General features: G+C 35.4%; 5 protein-coding genes across 5 annotated transcripts; 4 read left to right on the forward strand and 1 right to left on the reverse strand.

The window, feature by feature from the left end:
* The first annotated feature begins 252 nt into the window (after positions 1 to 252).
* On the forward strand, positions 253 to 1,525 carry LOC111008371 (uncharacterized). Its single transcript, XM_022281049.2, has 2 exons — positions 253 to 1,010; positions 1,287 to 1,525. The coding sequence occupies exon 1, from the start codon at positions 477 to 479 to the stop codon at positions 981 to 983; it is 507 nt and encodes a 168-aa protein (XP_022136741.1). The 5' UTR covers positions 253 to 476; the 3' UTR covers positions 984 to 1,010; positions 1,287 to 1,525.
* Positions 1,526 to 4,538: 3,013 nt separating this feature from the next.
* Positions 4,539 to 6,724, forward strand: LOC111008424 (uncharacterized). Its single transcript, XM_022281128.2, has 2 exons — positions 4,539 to 5,072; positions 5,593 to 6,724. The coding sequence occupies exons 1-2, from the start codon at positions 4,892 to 4,894 to the stop codon at positions 6,462 to 6,464; spliced, it is 1,053 nt and encodes a 350-aa protein (XP_022136820.2). The 5' UTR covers positions 4,539 to 4,891; the 3' UTR covers positions 6,465 to 6,724.
* A 548-nt stretch (positions 6,725 to 7,272) lies between these two features.
* LOC111008423 (FAD/NAD(P)-binding oxidoreductase family protein) lies at positions 7,273 to 12,141 on the reverse strand. The gene is made up of 9 exons (XM_022281127.2): positions 11,826 to 12,141; positions 11,002 to 11,225; positions 10,576 to 10,686; positions 10,318 to 10,371; positions 9,906 to 10,193; positions 9,329 to 9,520; positions 9,072 to 9,230; positions 8,150 to 8,386; positions 7,273 to 7,717 (listed from the first exon to the last, which is right to left on the reverse strand). Exons 1-9 carry the CDS (start codon positions 11,992 to 11,994, stop codon positions 7,403 to 7,405), a joined length of 1,749 nt encoding a protein of 582 aa, XP_022136819.1. The 5' UTR covers positions 11,995 to 12,141; the 3' UTR covers positions 7,273 to 7,402.
* Positions 12,142 to 13,969: 1,828 nt separating this feature from the next.
* Positions 13,970 to 16,202, forward strand: RAB11C (RAB GTPase 11C). Its single transcript, XM_022281264.2, has 2 exons — positions 13,970 to 14,278; positions 15,538 to 16,202. The coding sequence occupies exons 1-2, from the start codon at positions 14,114 to 14,116 to the stop codon at positions 16,021 to 16,023; spliced, it is 651 nt and encodes a 216-aa protein (XP_022136956.1). The 5' UTR covers positions 13,970 to 14,113; the 3' UTR covers positions 16,024 to 16,202.
* A 946-nt stretch (positions 16,203 to 17,148) lies between these two features.
* On the forward strand, positions 17,149 to 22,546 carry LOC111008264 (RNA-binding KH domain-containing protein). The gene is made up of 8 exons (XM_022280907.2): positions 17,149 to 17,358; positions 17,465 to 17,578; positions 17,807 to 17,892; positions 19,451 to 19,590; positions 20,094 to 20,228; positions 20,317 to 20,433; positions 21,806 to 21,949; positions 22,018 to 22,546. The coding sequence occupies exons 2-8, from the start codon at positions 17,475 to 17,477 to the stop codon at positions 22,162 to 22,164; spliced, it is 873 nt and encodes a 290-aa protein (XP_022136599.1). The 5' UTR covers positions 17,149 to 17,358; positions 17,465 to 17,474; the 3' UTR covers positions 22,165 to 22,546.
* The last annotated feature ends 480 nt before the right edge of the window (positions 22,547 to 23,026 follow it).

The following is a 23,026-nucleotide window of genomic DNA, read 5'->3' on the forward strand; positions in this document are numbered from 1 at the left end:
ATGAAATGAAAACAAAAATAGTTACCTTTGTCAGATAATTTGTATTCATATATATATTTTACAATATTACACCACAAATTACAATAACAAGTAGGTTAGCTCGAGTAAATCGACGACCAAAACTGACACCAAATGAGAGGTAAAACATATTTAAACAACATTTTTAATTAATATTTATTATTATTATTAGTATTTTGCAAAGGTTTTTCAATTATTGAGTTGATATTATTTATTGGTAATGTGATAATGATTTAATTTCCATTATCTTCTCCAAAATGTATGGTAGCTAGATTCAAGCTTCAATCCCTGCCATTTTCAGAGGAAATTTGAAAGAAAAATTTACAGGCGCCATTTTAATCTCTCTGATTTTTTGTCGCGTCCTTTGATTTTTCTTCTTAAATTTCCAACCATTTCTCACCATTTTCCGCCAATCCCCAAACCAAGAGAGAGGGAATTTCAAAAAACAAACGAAAAAAATGGCCGATGGCTACTCCAAAATCAAAGCCGCCTGCAAATTCAAGTCCAGATCCATAGATTATTCCGATCTCGCATCGCTCCCTCACTCCCTCAAATTCACCGCCGCCGTCCCCAATCCGAACTCCCTCGCTCACGAATCCGATCAGAACAGAGCCAATCGGGCGCGGGCGCAGAGCTGCTTGCCGGAGGAGGAGGAAGACGAATACGGCGGCGGCGGAGGCGTCGCCGTCGCCGCGCTGAGTCGGAACAGCTCTGTTTCTTCTTCCGCATCCGGACTCCATTCGGCGGTGAAGAGAGCTCTGTCGATGCGGAGATCTTCGTCTGTGGCGGAGCGGTACTGTAGGATTCACGATCAGTTCGCGACGCTTGCATCGCCGATTGACGATGAGGAAATTGGAGCGGGAGATTCCAAAGAAAGTCGAAAATCGGCAGGATCTGTGAGGAGGAAGAAGAAGAACGCGGCGGGGAAGATCGTTAGAGCCTGTAAGCGGCTGTTTGGACTGTAGCTTCGATGAGCATTTTTGAACAAATCGGTAAAGTATATTTTGCTCTTTTTGTCGCAGACGAAGAACTCTCTCTCTCTCTCTCCTTCTTCTTCTTCTTCTTCTTCTTCTTCTTTGTCTTCTGGTTTCTTTTTTTGAAAATTTTCTTCTCAATGTTCTGCGCTGAGGAATGAGAATGTGTGTTTGATTGTGGCTGTGGTTAATGGAGATTTGAGAGTAATGGCGAAGCAATATCAGTTTGAATTTGAGGATCGAAGTTCCATTAGATGTCTTCTTTCTTCTGAATTTTTTTCTGTTGATTTGCAGAGTGAAATCGTAGTTGGATCAGTCTGCCAACGTCTGTCATCACTTTTTCACATTCATCTCTCTCTCTCGAAAACGGAAATACTTTGGTGAGGTTACGATCATCCTCAAATCTTAGCTATTTTGTCAAATATTTAATCGCGATAGAAATAAGATTGATCCTTATTACTGTCAAGGAGGAAGAATTTTTCATAATCTTTATAATAAAATAAAAAGAGAAATGCTTGAAAATATTTTTTTTATATATTTTATCATTTTTAGAGTCTGAAAGAATAAATAGTTTTCGAATTTTAATGTTGATAGGTAAGAGATGAGCTAGATCTAGGAAGACATTTTTATTGAATCATCACGATTGAGTTTCTACACTCGCCCTCGAATATTGAAGTAAGAAAACAATAATTATAACGGCAGTCTCACGACGTGCTTGATTGATAAATTTATCGTTTCTACGACTTATCCTCTTGTGAGATTGCTCCTTTCTACTAACTGATCGATATTTAAGATTGTTCGTGAGAGAAATCCGACTTCTTTTTACTCCCAACAATTACTTTTATCTCATTTTAATTTTATTAGATTAAATATTGAACTTTAAAGTCCTGGTTATAATTCATGGTCTCAAATTTTAATTAAAAAAATTGTAGTGAACTATATAATAATTCTTACCATAAAAAATAAAAAAATAAAAACTCTCTCTTTAACATGATTAGAATAACCAATATAAAAAAAATAATAATAATCTAGCCCAATTATAAAAAACGCTCATATTTAGTCCCTTTTTTTTAAGTAATAGTTGGTTTGACAATCATTTTATTTTTTTATTTTTTATTGAAAATTAAGTTTATGGACACGATTTTCATGTATATGTTTTAATGTTTTGTTATTTACTTTTTTTAAAAACATGCTTTTGAATGTTATACTCAATGGAAATTTTTTTTTTTTGAATTTTCAAAACTAAAAAATGTAATTCTTAAAAATTTATTTTGGAATTGATTGTAGAACTCAGTTAAAAGTTGATCTAACTTTTCTCAATTTTCATTGAAAATATTCAGATATTTATCCGTCCTCACCCGTAGAAAAAATGACAAATCATTATTTTAAAAACATATCTATTTTTATATTTTTCTCTCTTAATTGTCAAACATTTAATAATAGTAAGTATAAGATGATCTTCACCAAACAACTAAATATTTTTCTTATTTTAACATTAGGTTGCGGCCATTATTTTTTTGTTACATTTTAAAATCATAAACTCACAAACATTAATCCAAATTTCTTTAACACACATTATTTCATACCAACTAGGCTCTTCTCAAATTAAAACTTTATTAAAATGTTTAACAACGACGAAAAAAATATATTTGAAAGGAACCTATCTACCTTTTTTTTTTAATATAGTACGTGGGATAGTACGTAGCGGTGGGGGATGGAACTCACAGCTTCTTAATTGGAGATATATTCCAATTACCGTCGAACTACGCTCGCTTTGAAAGGAACATATATATCATTTTCTCCTCCTCAATAGGCATGTTAAGATCGGTGTGTAATTAGGGAGCAAGCTGCTTAGGAGCCTTTTGTTCTTTCAACCCAACCTTTTCTTCTTTTTTGAAATCTAAAAAAATTAATATATTGGTGTAAAATTATCTATCATTTTCATATGTTTAATGGATATAGGGCATGAACAATCATGCAAAGATATAATATTAATTTTTTTTATAGAAACTAATAAGGTCAGCTCAAGGTCTATTGCTTTTTGGGTTCATCATTATCAACTTAGAGAAGATCTATTCAAAAATAAAATATAAAATATAAAATAAAATAAAAAACTTAGAGAAGATTGTACGTGTGACAAATTGATTGAATCGTTTTTATTTTGTAAAATCATCTTTCAAATTTATCAAATATTTGCAAATATGTAATTTTTCTAAATGCAATTAGAAATAAATTTTGCAAATATAGTATTCCTTTTAATTCACAACATATTTTAATGCATTCACCCTAAAGTTTGACAACTACCACCCTTGAAATTATTTTTTGGGACAATTATTATATATTAGTGGATTATAGTTATAGTAATTCACCTAGATATTACTGACAAGCATCGATAATAATCACTAATTAACTTAATTATATCATCGACCAAAATATTGAAAGTTCAAATATTTACTCCTACGTATTGTTGAACAAAAAAAAAATTAACCTAGTTATATTGATTAACTACAAACGCAAAAAACACGAATTGATATATGTTATATTGTTTGTACTGCCGCAATTCTTAACATCATAATAGTATTGTAAAAAAAAAACATCATTGTAGTAATTTTTTTTGTTACTTCTAGCATCGTTGTTTGTGTTAATGTTGGATTCTAAATGAGCCAAGAGATTTGCACTGAACTTCTTCTGATCGAGCTATACAGGTGAGCTATGCAAGAAGACCTCTACTTAGACGCTCAAGTTAGTCTAAAGTTCGAGCTAAACAAATCAGTTCCAAATAGAACACATACCTATGTATGGGAGCTAGTTAGTATGTATTTAGAGGAGTCGAAGAAGAGACCCTTCTATTATAGCCGTTATAGATATTATTACATGATTTTAAATGATTTCGTCTTATATATAGCTCGATCTTCATGCTTAGAGAAGCATTACGGGGCTACCTGAGCTGTATAGATTGATGTGCTTCATAAAAGTAGACAATATGTCATAGGCCAAACTATGTAGTTCGATTATTAGTAAGCAAGCTGTAGATATGAACCTACAGGATATGATTGTCCATTCTCATTGGTCCACGTGGTAGACTATAATTTACCCTCCAATAGTTTGGTAAGTGAATTTGAACAATTTCTTACAACAAAAACACGATGGAAAAATCAACACATAAATAATTAAATTAAAGCATTTAAAATATTTAAAACAAAATAAAAAATGGCATAATCCATTGCAACTGAATTACATATTTAGTATATATTCTACCATTTGTCCAACTACGATCTACTGTAACTCAACTAGTCAAGCCTTTTTTTAGTACCAACTAGTTAAGTCATAGATTTGAATTACCGCGGCTTTGTTTTAACTAAAAAAAGAACAATTTAGTTTAAGCTCTAAAAAAACTATCATTTATCTAAACAAATAAATGGATAATTATTTTTTTAAATAATAAACGGATAAAATTTCATTGAGGCTAAATTCGTAATTTCACTGGGAGGGAGAGGGAGGGGTGTTTATAAATGATCGGTGGACATGAAAAGAAACAAAATTCTCAATAACAAAATAAATAGAAGAAGAAGAATTAGAGAGAGAGCTTTCAAAATTCAATCTCTTTAGTTTTTTTTGACATTTTCAGTTGAATTTTGATTATCATTTATCCATTTTTGGATTGAGTTTGTTTCCTCAAAATTCTCCATTTTCTCGCTTCTTCTTCTCCTCCTCCATTTTTCCATTTTGGCGGAGTTCGTGAACAATCAATCGATTCCGTCTTCGAATTTTCCATTTGACTTCCGTAATACTTCTGTGATTTCACTCACAGATTCCTTCAGATTCAAGCAACCGCCCATTGTTGTTGGTTGATTTTGCGGGGACTCATTCGAGCGACTTGGTTGAGGCCGAGACGAATTATGGCGTGCGAAGGCAGCGGCAATGGAGGAGATGAGACGTCGACATTGTCGCCTAGAAACAGGCTCAAGTTTCTTTGCAGTTATGGCGGCAAGATCCTCCCTAGGCCCACCGATGGCCACCTCAAGTATGTCGGCGGCGAGACTCGCGTCATCGCTATTCCGCGCGATATCAAATTTTCAGGTTTATGTCCTTCGCTTTTCCCGCCCTTATTATTGAGACTGTGATTCTTAAATTTTCGTGGAGAGTTTATAATCTGATGACGGTTGTGTGGTCATCGGGAAAATCCAGTTGGATTGCTTTTGATCAAGCAGAGTTTGTATGGTTTTGTTTTTTCTGGATGATTTGAAGTGGTTTCTGTACAAGGTTCAGATCACTTGATATAATTTATCGTTTTGTTCATCTGCGAAGTTATTCCCTGAGAAAGCATCGTCAACAAGTTCTGGAAACGCATTGTCTTGATGTGTGATATTGGTCAGATTTAGGTTACGAATCTCCCTAGGAAGTTCAGTGAATAAAAATTTTCTTATTCCTTCGATGGAAATGAATATTAGCAAACATTTCAAAACATGTAGTTTTGAGTCTTCTCTATTCTACTCATTCTTGCTTCGAACCAGACCAACATCATATTCAACACTAGAATAGAGTTTTGTGAATTTAAAATTTGTTTTAATCTTCTTTCGCATCATTTTGACTTCAACAGATCTATTGAAGAAACTGACTGCTCTATTTGATGGAGACATGGTTCTAAAGTATCAGTTGGTTCCTGAGGACCTTGATGTTTTGGTGTCTGTGAGGTCTGATGAGGATTTAAAGCATATGCTTGATGAATATGATCGTCTCGAAAGCGAAGGAACGCCTAAACTTCGGTGTTTCTTATTTCCTTCAAACCCCATTGTTGTTGAGACGCAACCATTCTCAACAGAGCCTCAAGCGATTGAGCAACGTTATCTCGAAGCAATTAATGGCATCGTACGCTCCAGCTCCACCGCCAGCTCAAGACTCTCCCCTACCCGTGCTAACAGTAACCGCCCTACATTCAGCATTTCCTCTGCCTGCTCATCCCCAAAATCATCTTCTCCAGATGGTCATACTGCTGAATCAATGGCTCAAGAAACATTCTCTTGGAATAGCATCAAACCTAGCCTCCCTCCTATGCATAAGGTCCATAGCTCTCCTAGCCTTTGCAGCATCAACAACGTCCAACCTCCCGCCACCGTCTTTCCCGGTAGCAAACATCACATTCAGCAGCGTCATTACCACTATCAACAAAACCAGATGCAGCAGCATCACAATGGCTACCAGTCTCAAAGACTTCCACCAGACTTTAACAGAAGTAATGCCCCCGAAAGAGTTCCGATGACCCTTTCGCCATCGCCACCTATGGGTAGAGTTGACGTTGGAAGGAGTCCAATGGGTCCTAATGTTAGCCACCATTCATCTGGTAGACAGCAGAGAGGAATTGGAGTCTGGAACAAATATGGATACTCTGATGAGTTTGCAGTGAATGGTTGTGGTAGGATCGATAGAACAGAGAGTAATCAATGGAGCTCGAGAAAGACGGTCTGGGAGTAACGAAACAAATACGGTTGGTTAGTCTGTAGATAATTGGAAAGAAAAGATGGTGAGTATAGCCCTCTTTTGTTTGTGCTATATTATGCTTGATAATCATATTCTTTTATTCATTGTCTTGCTTTGGTTGTGAACTAAATTTCCCTATGAAGGAAATACTTGTATAGATGTGTATAGGTTTAAATTTCATGTGCGGCTTGTGATATTTTTAGTTTAATACTTGTAAATGAAAGTTTCCATGTGCATAATCTTGTTATGCCCAACTGCTGAGATTATACAGAATGTTGATACAATTAAGGATTCGAAAGATTGCATAGCATCAGATTATTACTTTTCAAAGATGTAAGTTAGCTTTAAGGCCATCCAAGTTGAAAATTAGATTGAATCTTGAAGGCTACAACCATTTTGCCCATTTTTTGTAGCTTAAATCAGATCTGAATGTTTAGTCTATAGAAGATCAATGCATCAATTTCTTGTACAGGTTTAGAGAATGTTCCTTTCCTCTCGCGTTTCCGCTCGAGTTTCTAGAGGCAAGATGGTTATATAATTTAGCTCCTAATCTTTCTCAATTGCATCTTTAATCTTTTAAAAGTTTAAGCTTCATCTTTTATATATTAGTTATTTTTTTCGATCTGAATATTCCTTCTATCACTAAATGTTAGAAAATATCTTTGAATGAGAAAAATCCATTCAAATGCACAAGGGACAGAGTCAAAACTTTCAAAGGAATCGTAGACGATTTTTTTTTCTTTCTTTTTAAGAAATTTTGAGCTGGACCATTTGTACTTACTTCAACAAAGAAAGCGCAGGCTTCTGAAAAAGACCCGAATATTGAGGATTATATTACATAGTCTGTCTATATTATAATACAAATTTACAAAAGATAGCATGCCTAGTAGAGAGAATGAAGAAGATCCCAAAATGAAAACATGAAAATGCAATCAAATTCCAATAGCATCAAGAAGCTGAGAGTGCTGGGAAGTAGAGACCAAAGAATTAGCAACAATGGCACCACTGGCAGCAACTGCTGGGACTCCAATGCCTGGGAATGTAGAATCTCCACAGCAATAGAGCTGAGGGATGGGAGTTGAATGCCCAGGAAAAGAGGCTTTTCCAGCTTCAATTGCTGGCCCATATGTCCCTCTGTTCCTCCTTAGAAACCTCTGATGAGTCAATGGACTCCCCACTAACTTCACTTCACATTTTTCTCTCTTGAAACCTTCTCCAAGGGCTCTCTCAACTGCCCTCCACATCACCTTTTTCACAAAAAAAAAAAAAAAGGTTCAGAAGATTAGATTTGAATTCTAGTGTCACCCTTGAACTCTTGTACTTATTTCATTGTGGTTCACTCAACTCTCAAATATTATGTTTTCATCCTCAAAGTTCATGTTGGCAAACTACATTGATCTTTTAATAATGCCAAACTCCATTTGAAAACTTAACATCTAACTTACTACATACGGTTTCAAATATTTGTTCATATATGTGTAGAACAAAAGTAGCATATGCTAAGTTAAGGACTAGAATATATTTTTTAAAAGTTTAGGGACTAAAATGAAATAAGCATGGAAGTTAATAAAAGTAAGAAAAAGTCATAGCTTCCTCAAATGTTTAGTCATATTACTGGCATGGCAGAGCTTGCAACAATAAAAAGATTCACACACTTGTTCTTTAAGATTATAACTTACCTCAGATCTTTGAGCCTTGAGGTTTTTGTATTCAGAGCTCCTGCGGTCAAGTCCTTCCCAAAGAGCATATGGTTCAGTTCCTGGTGTGTATGCATGTAATACATGTTTTCCGGGAGGTGCTAGATCTGGACTAAGAACACTTGGTACTGATATCAGAACCACGTTTTGATCGGCATCGACTCCTCTATCCCAATCGTTTACAACTATATGATGAATTCCCAGGTCTTCACGAATGCCCTAAAAAGGATATGAACGAAAGTTCATAAATCTAGAACTCAATGCTTTCCAGAGAGTGAGGAACACTAGAGTGCAATAGTCTTCTGACAGGAATGTCATTAGGGTAACTAGGGATATCAATGAGATAGTAAGGGTATATTGGTAATTAGCTAAGGAATATGTTAGTCATAAATAGAGTGAGGGTGAAAGGATGAAGGAAGGCAATTGTTAGTATGGTCTAGGCTTGAGTGATCTTAAGAGGGGAGAGTCCAAGTACCTCGAATTACTTGGAGATAATTGTAGCCCTTTTATCTTTTTACCTTTCAATCTATTTCAGCTATTTGGATTCTATCATCTCCTGAAGCTTAAATGAAAAGGTCAAAGAATAGGTCCTCAATCCAAGCTCCAAGGTCGAAAACTTAATGCTTAAAATCTTCGATGTTTCTTGCAACTCGCTCTTGGAGTGGTAGAGGTGGGTCAAGTGAAGCTCCTAACACCTGAGTTATTAAACAGATACACTCTCCTAAATGCGCTTTTTAAATCAATGCTTGACCTTGCTTTTTAAGCCATGCTAACTATCAGTGTCGATTAGAACATGGAAAATATGGCAGACGTGAACTGTTTAAGTACTATCCTCTCCTAATAGAACGATTATGTTTGATCTCGAAAAGAATGGAAATTGAAGTGTCTTACTAACATCACGCACCTCTGCATCAAAGCCTAAGTGAAGATGCATAAATGATTCACATTGCGGCATCGTATTTACGCTATCCCGATACGATTTAGGAACAGCACCTTCAGGTAATAAGGCCAATGTGTCCCACATTGATGCATTGCTCACTACAGCCTTCTTTGCACGTACAAACTGCAACAAGCTCAATCATGAGATCAAAAGATGACATATGAAGTGGATACTATTAATGTTTCTTAACATCGACTCTGATCAATTTGTATAAAATTTACTTGACCGCTCTTTAGTTTCACCCCAACAGCCCGATCATTCTCCACTATAATGTTCTGAACATGACTTCCGAGAGATATGCGCCCGCCAAATTTTTGCAGGCCTTGAACAAGGGCATTAACAACTGCCCCACTTCCATGAAGAGGATACTCAAGAGAGGAGCCTGGCTTATACCATTCTGCAAACATATAAATCTGAAATGTAGAAGAGAAACAGATGCATATGTTATCCTCCGTATCGCTAAAACACGAGGGTTTGAAGAAGTCGAAACATTATGACTTATGATAACAGATCTAGGAAAAATGGGAATAAAAATGGTACCAAGATTCTCCAACAGACTGGGAAGAATGGAAATAGGAAAGGCAACAATGGTTATCAACTGATAATTTTACTATCAACACTTTGAAATCTTCTAAAATTTTGATTAGGAACATTGTTTTAGATAGAGAAAGATAACTAAAGAAACTTTTTACCTACAGTTCTGTGTAAAAACATGCATATCTAATACCAGATGCAGTAACAAAAACTGACAAGTCTCAGATATTAGTTATTCTATTCTAAAGCTTCATTTATATTTACCATCTCTGCTGATAATATGCCATTTGTTTTGACTCCTGCAAGTAAGAAAGCCAATAGATCCAACCAATTTCGAATGAAAGGGTCACTAAGTTCCAACGAGTCGATGATTTCTGAGAATGGTCTGAGAAGCTTGGTTGAACCAATAATACCCTGAGGTCCCATCTGAATGAAGGATTTCAAGAGAGAAGGAGCATATCTTGCTGCAGCTGTTGAAAGTACACCCCAATCACCTCGAATCGATAGAGGCGGTAGAGCCATGGCTACAGCTGACAATGGAAGTATGGTTTCCTGTGAAGCAACTTCATTTTGAATAAATTATATATTTACACACATGAAAGATAAATGATATCTTGCCCAAAATGAAAAATTTCTGAAAAGGAATAGATAAATAGACAACTCCATTACTACTTACTAGTAGTTTCTGCCATTCTTGAACAGCATTTGGACTTGCGTACTTCTCAAGATCCTGAAGGCGACAGAAAAACATTGATTAACTCCCTACTCTTTTCAATTTAGAAATCATAATCTTATAGATGTAGTTGATTTGGGTGCTTATTGTTGTTGTGAATACACATTTTTATACGTGCCTGAAAAAAGAAGTTTTCCCTATCAAAACTATGCAAGTGGAATAGAAGTAAAATGGGTTACCAACTCAATGTCTGATATCCACCTTGAAAAACTCTGTGGGGCCAATGCGTGATAAAAATTCCCCTTCAGGTATGTAGACCATCCACGAATCATAATTGACACAAGGAAGCGATTCGCCAAGTGCATCTAAAACCTGAAAAACATTGCACATTAGATGGCATTTTGATTAGGCATCCCCAATATTACAAATAAGAAGTTACTGTAACCTGACTTGTAATTCAACTTAAACATTTTCTCACATCTCATTAGGTGTTGAAACTTCTTATAGTTATCTTTGAAGCCTTCTGAATAATAGAGGTTGATAGAGTATATTTTTTTCATTTCTCTCAATAAAAGCTCAGTTTCTTATAAAAATAAAATTAAAAAAAGAAAAAAAAAAACAATATGAGAGATTCTAGATGTTTATTCATTATTGACAGAAGGCATAATCTACCGTCTGGGATCTTACTTGGGCAAGTGGATTTGCTTGAAGACCTCGCGATTGAAAACCCGAAAACAGAGATGGACCAGAGTCGAATTTATAGCCCTTATTCTCAAAAGAGTGAGCAGCACCTCCAGGCAAATCGTGACTTTCCAACACAAGAACATCTTCTCCATATCTAGCCAACAGCCCTGCACAACAAAGCCCCCCAATACCACTCCCAATTACTACAACATCAGCCTCTGCCTTCCCTGCAAGTTAACCCACAAATGAGTGAATCAAAACAATAACTATTAACCACAGTGGTTGGCCTAATAGTTAATTGGCATAGTGAGAAAAGTAAAGACGGGGTCCAACCACATGGTAGCCAAGCCAACTATTTAAGATATTAAAATCCTCTAACAACTAAATGTTGTAAAGTCAGACAGTTGTCTCGTGAAATTAGTCGAGATGCACAAAACTTGGTCAAAAAACTATTTATCAAAGTTTATTCTGCAGGGTGGTAATGACTTGGGGATGTTTGGGGATACCTTCAGAAGTCCTATATTCAAGTCTGTCAGCGGAAACAATTTAACCATTTTATTTTTTGTTTTCTGTTTTTAAAATTTAATATCGTAAACCTTACTTTCACTCATGTGTGGTATTACTAATTTAAAATCTTTGCTGTATTTCAAAGTTAGTTAGGTCATGGAGTCCCATACTGAAATTAAACAAAAACTCAGGCATTTTGAGCAATGCCCAACACTATTTTCACACTGTTTAAGGCAAGAAACCACTCGGAAGTTCATTACTGAGAAACCATTAATCGAAGAAAAACGCCAATACAGGGAGAAAGAGAGCGAGGAACGAACCTGGGAAGCCATTGTTCTTCTCGAGAGAGATTGAGCCGATGGAAGTGGGCTGTTGAGTACTGCTGGAGCTTCGTGCCAAAATGGGTCGTCTCTCAGCTGAAACTCTAAAAGCAGGAGGGGATAGAAGCCGAGAAACTCCGAGCACATTGGGGCAAATGTCCATTGCCATGGAGTGGCCGAGCTTGCTGTGGATTCGATTGAATCAGAAATCTGGGTTGAAAACGAAGAGGTGAGGATTAGAGATATTTGTGATTTGTGAAGAGGAAAATCGCCTTATTGAAGGGTTGGTTGAAAATTCAAGTGAAACATTCATACTATTGGGGTTTTGCGTGGCTTGCCGTTAACCGTTGTTTTGGGAAAATATATTTTAAAAAATATTAAAATGATAAATTTATTCTCTTTTAAGCTTCTAAATTTAAAACAATTTGACAAATTCCAACCCCACTTAATGAATTGAGGTCGAAAATTCAATTTTCATTCCAGAAAAAAATCAAGCTAGATTAAATCATGAGTTTGGTCTTAAAACTGAAAGTTCGTTGAAATATTTTTAATGTATAGAGATTAAATAAACAAAATCTTAAAAAATGAGATATTTAGTAGAATTTTTTAAAGTATATGAATTAAATTGACACGAAAGTTTATGAATCGAATTTATAAATCCAAGCATAATTCATATTATCAAACTTAAAAGAAATGTTAAAGTTGGACTTTGTAAAGTCTCACCTTCCCCATACTTTGCATTATATCCACTCAAAATTTATAATTTATAATTGAAATTTACCTAATGCTTATCATAGCCCATCAAATGGTTGTAGGTTTTTTGTCCTTTAGTGGAAATTTCTCCTTGGTTGGTATATGGTGTCATTGCACTTTCCACCAATTTGGTTTTAATTGTCCTATTGTATATAAATTTAATATAACTTAATTATTGGGAAAATTAATTATAACATTCTACAAACAATTCTAGTAATTATTCTAAGTTTTCTAAAGTAAATATTTGATATAACATTCTTGCAAAACTGGCAACAAACATAGCTATAATTTAACGTTTAAAATATTTTGCTCATTTCTAGTAGGTTAGCGGTTGAATTTTCATTCTATATTTATTGTATTTAAAAGATTTTTCTTACAAGATTTGGTTGATTCTCTTACCTTAGCATATAAACAATATTAGATATTTATACTCTATACGAATTTGGATGAGGAAGAAAATTACCCAAAAGAAAACAATGGCGTTTTTTTAGGTAGGAAACTATCCAACAATCAAATAATAATTTTTTTTTTTTGACATAAAGGAACTTTGTATTTTTAGTAAATAAAAGTGAGTATTTAAACCTCCCATTTTAAGAAAAAAGATGAATTATTGGCCAATAAGAACCTTATTTCTTCATAGTAAAACATATTTTTTTTTACAAGTATTTTGACACATAAATTAGATCTACGTAATCGTTTCAAAGTTGAGCCTGTATTATAAACATGAATTTGATTATTATGGATTAATATGAACTTAAATTTATAAAAATATATTTCATACTATACGTTGATTTTGGATAAACACATTATTCTTTTTTCTTTAATTTCACAAATATTCCATTTAAGTTTCAAAGATTTCCAAAATGCTTAACTTCTCTCATACTTATGAGACCAATTCCGTTAAAAAAAAAAAAAAAACTTATGAAACAAATCCATTAAAAGGAGGGAAAAGACAAAAATGAAACTATTTGTGGAACATGTTTATAAACTCTTGCTAAAAACGTATAAGCTTTTTTATTACCGAACATTACTTAATTTTTCTCAAGTACAACATATCGGAGTGGAGATCAAACACGCGACTTTGGAGGATATATATCAATTATTGTTGAATTATACTCGTTTTGGTATTTCTAATATATAGTTGATGTACTAGTAGAACATGAACGAGGTCTCAATTTTGTCTGAAAACCTTGTGTTATTGGCTTCTTCATTATCTATCTAAGTTTATCCCATATATATTAAGAATATTACATCTCAAATACGGAGTAAATCAGACCAAAAATACCCTAACCACAAAATTATGTTAAGTTCGTGGTCGAAAATGCCCATCCCTAGGAGGGTAGTTTGGGCATAGAAATTTTCTGCCAACCCCATCATTTGAAGTCGGTAGAATCCAATTCGTGTACATTTTCAAAGCGGAGCAGACGATTCGTGGGAAGAACTGCTTCAAATTTTGCTTTCCAGATTTTGGGAAAGCAAAATCTTTAGAAGCAGAGGATAGAGAGAGAGAGAGAGAGAGAGAGCGCCGGCGAGAAATGGCCCGGAGACCCGACGACGACTACGATTACCTCTTCAAAGTTGTGTTAATCGGCGATTCCGGCGTTGGGAAATCCAACTTGCTTTCCCGATTCACTCGGAATGAGTTTTGTTTGGAGTCCAAGTCCACCATTGGCGTCGAATTCGCCACTCGTACTCTTCAGGTCTCTCTCTCTCTTTTTTTCTCCCTCATTCTGCATCTATATCTGCGTACATTCGTTTGCGTTGTATGTTTGTATGTTCTGCATTCTCGATCTATGAGTAAATCTGCATTTGGATTGATTTTGGAACTTCAATTTTCTTGGATGCATTTGTTTGTTTCTCATTTGATGAAATGATCTGATTTCTTTTCGTTTTACGAAGGCGGTTTTGTCTGAGTTGAGTTTCTGAATCTTCTCATACGGATCTGTGTTCTCAATTGGTTGTTCTGGTTGTTCACATTTTGATTTAGAGGAATGCGGGAAGTTATTCGTCGAATTATGGAAAATGCCTTTAAATTTTAATTAGGTTTAACTTTTAATGGAAATGAATCAAATTATGATCTGGGTATGGGTAAGATATTTCGTCCCAACTTGCAACGCAGATATGATCTAGATCATAATTGGCTGTTCATGCCAATGATTTTAGTCCACAGAACTTTAATGCCATTCTTTATAAATCCAAATCTGAATTAATGAGCTATTTTCTGCAAATTCGATTAGTATCTTGGTTTTTATTCAAATCTTGATAACATCTCCCGCCTCTCCTCCATTCCTTCTACTTTGATTGCGCGTATTTGACAGTTTCAAACCATTCGAGATCAATCCTAAAGAAGACCAGAATTTCACAAGTATTTAAACAATCAAGCAGCGTATACGGATCTTGCGGCATCCCTTGATTTACACCGTCAATATGTGGTCATTTAAATCTTAGTTTCTTGGATATGGTTGGTAGTTGGAGAATGTTATTTAGTATCCAGTTCTATACATATAGACGTTATGCTCATAGATTTTGGAACTTCTTGGATCATCCTATTTCTTTGTCATATTGATACAGCTATGTGATTTTAGTGGCCCCTTTGATGAACTTAAATGTTGCAATAATTTGGATCCCTGCAGAATGAGGGAAAATTTTGTAATATCCGTTGTTGGCCACCAGTCTTGTGAAATGGTGATATCCTTTCATTGGCCCTCTCAGGCTAAAATTACAGGCATAGACGCATAGTTTCCAATTTATTCTCCGATGCTTGCATATGAAGTTTGTCTTTGCTTTATAAAATCAAAAAGGCGTTTTGGATTATCCAAACAGAATAGCTTTTGATCATTTGTCTGTGCCCTTTTAGCCTGTAGGTGTGTTTTTTGGTTCATTGATGAAGCGATCTCATTTATTTATTGTTCTTTTATTATCAAAGTTATGAAGAAGAGAAATGCTGCATGTTTAATAGGTCGAGGGAAGAACCGTGAAAGCACAGATATGGGACACGGCTGGTCAAGAGCGATACAGAGCAATCACCAGTGCTTACTACAGGGGCGCCCTTGGAGCTCTTCTAGTTTACGACACGACGAAAGCAATGACTTTCGACAATGTAAGCCGTTGGTTGAAGGAACTTAGGGACCATGCAGATTCCAACATAGTCATCATGTTAATCGGAAACAAGACCGATCTGAAACACCTCCGAGCGGTTGCGACAGAGGATGCTCAGAGCTACGCCGAGAAAGAAGGGCTATCTTTCCTTGAAACTTCTGCTCTTGAAGCAACAAACGTGGAGAAGGCTTTCCAAACTATTCTCTCAGAGATATATAGGATAATCAGTAAGAAGTCCCTCAATTCGAATGAGCCAGCTGCTGCTAGCAGCATTAAAGAAGGAAAAACCATTGTGGTTGGGGAATCTGAGGCCAATACAAAGAAATCTTGCTGCTCCTCTTCTTAACTTCATCAAATATTTCAACAATTTTTGTAACTCTCCCTCTCTCTCTCTCTTTTGTCCTTTGTCTTCTGCATGTTCATTTCTGTCTGGTTACCAACTCTATTCTATTATTTGTTTGCTTGATTGGATTATGATGATGTATAATTTACATATAATTTATATTCTACTTAGATTTATTATTATTATTTTCCCCTCATTATATGCAGCCTGCCATGGCCAGGGGATCCTAGAAATCTCTTGTCAGACGGTAATATGAGCGGTTCATTTTAGGGTTTCTGTCTGGAATTTGTAGATGGTGGGAATTAAATATATGAATGTCCCTTAGGGTAAATATTTAGGTTTAAATTACTCTCAAAATGTCCATTTTGTACTTTTGACTTCTTTTAAAATTTGACCATTTTGATTCCTATTTACCAAAGTCTAACACAAATTTTATATTCAATGGAAATGTTTTAATACAAACTTATGGTTACATTTCAAGAAAATTTAATAATAAGTGGAGTTTCGTCTAAAATTTTGATCGAAATACATGCTTAAATAGTCACTTTTTAAAAGTATAGGGACTTAAATAAGCAAAAGTTAAAAGTTCAAGGATTATGAACATTTTAAAAGTATATGGACCAAAACGAACAAGACGGACATTTCACAAATAGGTATGAATTACGAGCTAAGCTCATGTTTAGTTTATTTTAATCTTCATTTCGTTTCTTATATTTTTAATATTTGTTCATTTTAGTCTTTATACTTTTTATTTTAATTTTGATCCAAATTTATAAAATTTTATTACAATTGAAACTTTTTAATACAAATTTATTTGTATAATTTAATAAAATCATCGATTAATGATATGCTAGCATCATAGTAAAAATTATACAAGATCTATCAATATTAAAAATTATTTATAAATATAAAATTATAGGGTGAACAAATAGAATACTGTGCCACTAAAATTTTTTCCCAAAAAATATTTAGACCATGAATAAAAGCCAAGAGTCAGATTGGTCAGAGAGCAGGCTCCACTCCCACGTGAGGCAAGGGGCAAAACAGTAAAATCACGAATACATTTCTAGTGAGAGAAAATCAAGAGAGAGAGAAAGGGCAAGGTTTTAAGTTTGGGTAGAAAAAGGCGCATCCCACATTGCCAATTTGCCATTGCCACTCACTGATTCCATTGCGACAAACAAGAAGAAGAAGAAGAAGAAGAAGAAGAAGAAGATTACAGTGAAGAAGCACGCATCGATCTTCTCTTCCCCTCTTCTGCCTGTAGGGCTTTCATTTTCCGATTCACCGACGCCATTACACCCCCGATTCATCGTCTTCCTCGCTCTTTCTGAACAGGTATGTTATGTTCATGCCCCCTCTAATCTCTGTTTCTGTTCGAAATGTATCTCACTCTTCTTCTGGGCCTTCACAATTCCACTTGTTTCTGCGCCTGTTTCTCTAGTTTGTGCGTGATGGGGGAGAGAACCCCACCTGGGAGTTACTTCCATTACCCTCCCCCTTCGGCCCACGCATCTCCTCACAGGACCCCTTCAATTCCCTCCTCAGATCGGGAGAGGTATTCTTTCTTTGCCCATCTTCTCAATTCTGGATGATTATTTGCTTGTTTTCCTTTTTTTTTTTTAATTTGGGTTCCTTGTTTGATTGATCGTACATAACATGATTTTTTCTTCAACTTTTTAATTTCTTGCGGTGTTTTATAATTCTCGTTGTGGCATGTTGTTTTGTACCTTTTGGACACGAGGGGTTACATGTGACTGTGATTTGTGTTGTGTGATAATGGCAGGTATCTAACTGAATTGCTATCGGAGAGACAAAAGTTGGGTCCCTTCGTCCAAGTTTTACCTCATTGTAGCAGACTTCTGAATCAGGGTGGGTTTAATTGTTATTATTTCTTATGCTGGCAGTAGTGGAATTATAATTTCCTTCTGGAACTATTGTTGGGATATTTCATCCTTTCAAATGTATTATAGGTTGACACCGTTCTTGTAATCACTTGAACAAATGTAATTACAACTAAGCATACGAGTTTCCTTATGTTCTCGTGATTTTAATAAGCATGCAACTTTAAAAAAGTACTTGGAATTGTAGCTGACTTGCTATATTTTTCTATTATATGCTACTAACAATTGGTTGCTATGAAGTTGTATCGAAGCATCAACCCTGGTGTTAATTTGTTGTATGAACGAAAAGCTTGAAGCACAAGTGGATTTGCTGGAGAGGAAAATTTAACGCGTTGAAACTGAAAGAAGTAGGTGATGAGAATTCATTGACTCTAGAAGTTGCTAGCTCAATAATGGTGAAGTGTAAATCGTGCTCAATATGGTAGAATAAACATTGAAGGAGATATGGCCATTTGCTGTAGGGGAAGAAAACCACTAACGAGCAATCTGGAGGGGTGGGAATATTTGATGCGCTTCAATGAAGAAATGGATTTGCTACTCAAGAATGGACAGTCACATGAGTTATATGACAAGAATCACTGGGATTAACGAAGTAGGTCAGGTGGCAACAGAGAGTAACGAAGGTTTGGTGGAAATGAAGGTGCAAGAAGATTGTAAATTTGAGCTGTGCAAAAGAAAGTGTCAAGGGGTGGATTAACAAAAGGCAATGCAAGTTTAGGATTTCTTGGGGAGAAACTATTTGCAACCCTTCCGTTTGTAGTGGCATTTAGTTTCAGGGATTGGGAAGGAGAAAGCTTCAGTCAAGAACCATTCTTTGATCCACACCTTGAGGACAAGGTGTGATTTTTTGGAAGTATGATAGGACTTGTAGCAAGGTGTAGTATAGCAATTGCTATTGGTAATTTAAGAGGTGTGGGTTCGTGTTGGGGACCATCAGTTGTTAGTTTAGGTGGGCTGGTTGAGGGAGATGGAATTTTGTGGTTGTTTGGAAATGAGGAACCCATGTCATCTTGAAATACATGAGATTATACCTATCTTGCTATATTTTTCCTATTACATACAGTTAAGAGTCCCCCTTGCTTGCCAGTGCCAATATGACCAAGTTCTGACCTGGGTCGAGGTCAAACTAAGTTTAGGCTAAGCCAGTTATGTCCAAGAGTGTCATTCTCTCCATATGGACAGAGGCAAAAAGATGTATCCTACTGTCCTATTCAGCACTTTGTCAACTCATATTAATTAGACAAGGTCAAGAACAATTTTTCCTACTGTCCTACCCCATCAAAAAATGACATTAACTTGACGATGACATGAATCTGAGACATGTTCTTATAATTTTTTGGATTATTTTTCTCTGCTCCACATGAATAGTCATGTGGTGATAGTTTTCTGAGATTTTGACGGAAGTTCGCAATGACTCGTAATTTTCATGAATAACAAGCCATTCATCTCCAGAGTTCTCGTCTTAAACAGAGTATTTTCTTAGTCAGTTGCATGAGCATCCCTTTATTTATTTCATCTCATTGCAGAAATCAGACGGCTATCAGGCCTTAATCAAACTTCTGTGGATCATGAGAGATTTGAGCATGGGAGTCCTTACCGATCACTAGGCCAGCTATCGAATGGAAGACCAATGGACTTGGAAGGATGGCCTCCAATGCAAATGGAGGTAAATATATTAATATCCTACTAGGCTGGAAAATTATGCGATAATGGATAATAATGGGTTTAAATTTTTGCCTTTGCATTGACTATATCAAGTGTCCTCGATCTATATTTTTCTTTCTTAGTTTGGGTAGTTTCTCAGTATGAAGGCTTTCTCTTTCATCATTACTTTCTATATATAAGTATTTTTATTGTGAAAATGGAAAACCAGGCTTTCATTAAGATGAATGATAGGGAAAAATAAAAAATAAAAAATTAAGATGAATGATAGAATACAATGCAAACTGATAATGGCCACCTCCAAGACTCAACGGTTTTAGGTTATTAAATTTGTACTTTGGGGGCTTGAATCCAGAACTTTGCAGGGTATCTCCAAACATCCCTTGCTCTTACCAGCTGGCACTCCATGGGTCTCTCGGTTTTAACTTGAGCATTCTCAAAATATAAAAAGTAGGCCTTTCATATTTTTGACTTATGTGGTTTAGTAATGTGATTTTTTTACTGCAGGGAAGTGGACACGTCCATGGGATGGCTCCCCTTCAAGCTCATTCAATGGGTTGGCCGAGGGTGCAAGGAATTCCTACTACGCCAATAGTGAAGCGAGTCGTTAGACTTGATGTACCTGTTGACAAATATCCGAATGTAAGTTAAAATATTTTTATGTTAGGTAGTGATGGTACTGACCTTCTGCCTCTCTGATGTTAGTAGTTTCTTGCTCAAATCACGGCAGTATAATTTTGTTGGACGACTTCTGGGACCACGTGGAAACTCCTTGAAAAGAGTTGAAGCCTTGACAGAGTGTAGGGTGTACATAAGAGGCAAGGGCTCTATCAAAGATGCTTTAGAGGTACTGTAAAATTTTTCCTTTGTGTGGCTAAAATCTTACTAATTGCATCGGTTAGACTTCATTCATGGTTTTCTGATCGATCTTTACTAACTTATGCTATACAATTTTTATTCTCCCTTTTTCTGACGTGTTCTCCCAACTTTGAAATAATCACTCAATTTATAGATTTCTAGATTTTCATGGTTTTCTGATCGATCTTTACTAACTTATGCTATACAATTTTTATTCTCCCTTTTTCTGACGTGTTCTCCCAACTTTGAAATAATCACTCAATTTATAGATTTCTAGATTTTCGAGGAACACCGTGAGAATCCTTTTGACTAATACTTCTTTTAACTTGTTAGGGCCCGTTTGGTATGTTCTCGTTTCTCGTTTTTCGTGATGTTTTCATTCCCTCTCATTGGAAATGAGGAACCCATGTTATCTTTGAAATAATCGCTCAATTATAGATTTCCAGATTTTCACTCCCTCTAATTGTTTCTATATTTTGTGATGTTTTTAAATTTAATTCTCTGCAACAAATGGGGTAAATATTTCTATACCTTTTTTGTGGCTTTTTCGGTGGGAAGGAAATCAGATAATCGCTAACTTGAGCATAGCTCAACTGGTTAAGGTATATATCTTCGATATTTGAATTCTCACCTCCACTAATAAATAAATAAATAATCTTTTCACGGAAAAAAAGAGACTATAGATAGTTCTTGTGTGGTCTCTAGTAGGGGTGGATTGAAGAAAGAAGGCTGCCCCTATCGGTTTGTCTTAGATTAAAAAAAAAAAAGTTAATAATTTAAAGTTTTCTCCCTCATTTGTCTCCAAGTTTTAGAATTTGAAAGATTATATATAAAAAGCTTTTGCCCCTCTTTGGTAAAAAATTTCTAGCTCAGCTTAGCTCATTAATCTCCAGCGTGAGATTACACCACTCTTTTGATAACCAAGATTGGAAGGTTTCTCTGGTAAAAATATATAGAGTACAATATACTTTTGGTTTTTGAAATTTGAGGTTGGTATCTATTTGGTCCGTAAAATTCCAAAAGTAACACTTTACATTCTTAAGTTTGAAAAGTTGTTCTAAATGGTTGGGGGCTGGAGGAGATGAAGGAAAGGAGGGAGAAAAAAGAAAACAGTGCCAACGCATCAAAATTAATATAATTTTCTATATTAGCGATGCCACGTCGTCATCTTTCTATTAGTCAAACTAATGGTCGAATGAGCTCAAGAACCATTTAAAATCATTTTTCAAACTTTAGTCCCATGTGTTACTTTCAGATCTTTAGGGATCAAATAGATGTCAATCTCAAATTTCATGGATCAAAAGTGCACCTTTTAATAATTTTTAATAATACTTACAATGGATCTGAATGTTGTGCTTTAGGAAGAGAAACTAAAGGACAAGCCTGGATATGAGCATCTTAATGAGCCATTGCATCTGTTGGTTGAGGCAGAATTCCCCGAGGATACAATAAACTCACGCTTGGATAATGCAGTGGCAGTTTTAGAAAGCCTTTTGAAGCCTGTGGTATGAACAAAAAAAACCCCTCATGTCATTCCTTTCTATGAAGTATTCTGAAGTTTCTGTTATTTCAGGATGAATTGCTAGATCAATACAAGAAGCAACAACTTAGAGAACTGGCATTACTAAATGGCACCCTAAGGGAGGAAAGTCCGAGTATGAGCCCGAGCATGTCCCCGTTTAACAGCACGGGGCTCAAACGGGCCAAGACGGGAAGGTAGGGGAGCAACTTCTGGATGACGAGCTTCACCGACACTCTGTTCGATCCATGGAAGCTGTTTTCTCCATCATCGAACGGCAAAGTTAATTCCGAGAGCTTTTGCTGTCTTCTTCACCATCATGCTCAATTGGCCAAGAGTTTTGCTGATTTTGCTCTCATAAATCTGATGGCCTATGCTGTTTGACTGACGACTTATTTCCTTAATATGGGAAGGAGGGGAGAGCCCTCCCCATTTGAACATTATTTCATTTTTTTTCCCTAAAGTAGTTATTTGATTTAGGTTAAATTATAAATTTAGTCCCTAAACTTTTAGTCTTTAAATTTTAAATCAATTACAGTTCTAAATGATTCTATGTAGGTTTTGATATTGACCTTGTTGATTATATGTGATGTGGTTTACTTTCTAGATACGACAGATAGCAAAAGAAAGTGAGTAGCTATGTACGAATACTATTTTTTAGAAGCAACCAACTATTGAGAAATGCAACATACTCATTTTGAATTTTTTTTTTACATCGTTTTACTTTATTTTATTCAATTATTCACTTTTATAATATGTACACCATAGTGTTAATAATCTTAAAGTTTACAATGTGATTATAAAAAGAGATATATTAAAAATTTTAAAAAATAAGTGGATCTAATTAACAAAGTTAATTTGTATCTTTGATTTATTGGCTCAAAATGCATGCCAATATATAATTGTAGTTATCGTAATATGTTTTATGCTTGATATCGCGAGTGAAATGGACTAATGATAGTAATGTTGATAAATTTGAGAGATTTTAAATATTATCTTGAGGTAAACACAAATATTAACAATAACAATTTTTCACTTAATTAAAAAGCGTTAAACGCTGGTT

The sequence above is a fragment of the Momordica charantia genome, assembly GCF_013281855.1.
Source record: "Momordica charantia cultivar OHB3-1 chromosome 10 unlocalized genomic scaffold, Mcharantia_2.0 BLBB01000010.1, whole genome shotgun sequence".
Taxonomy (NCBI): domain Eukaryota; kingdom Viridiplantae; phylum Streptophyta; class Magnoliopsida; order Cucurbitales; family Cucurbitaceae; genus Momordica; species Momordica charantia.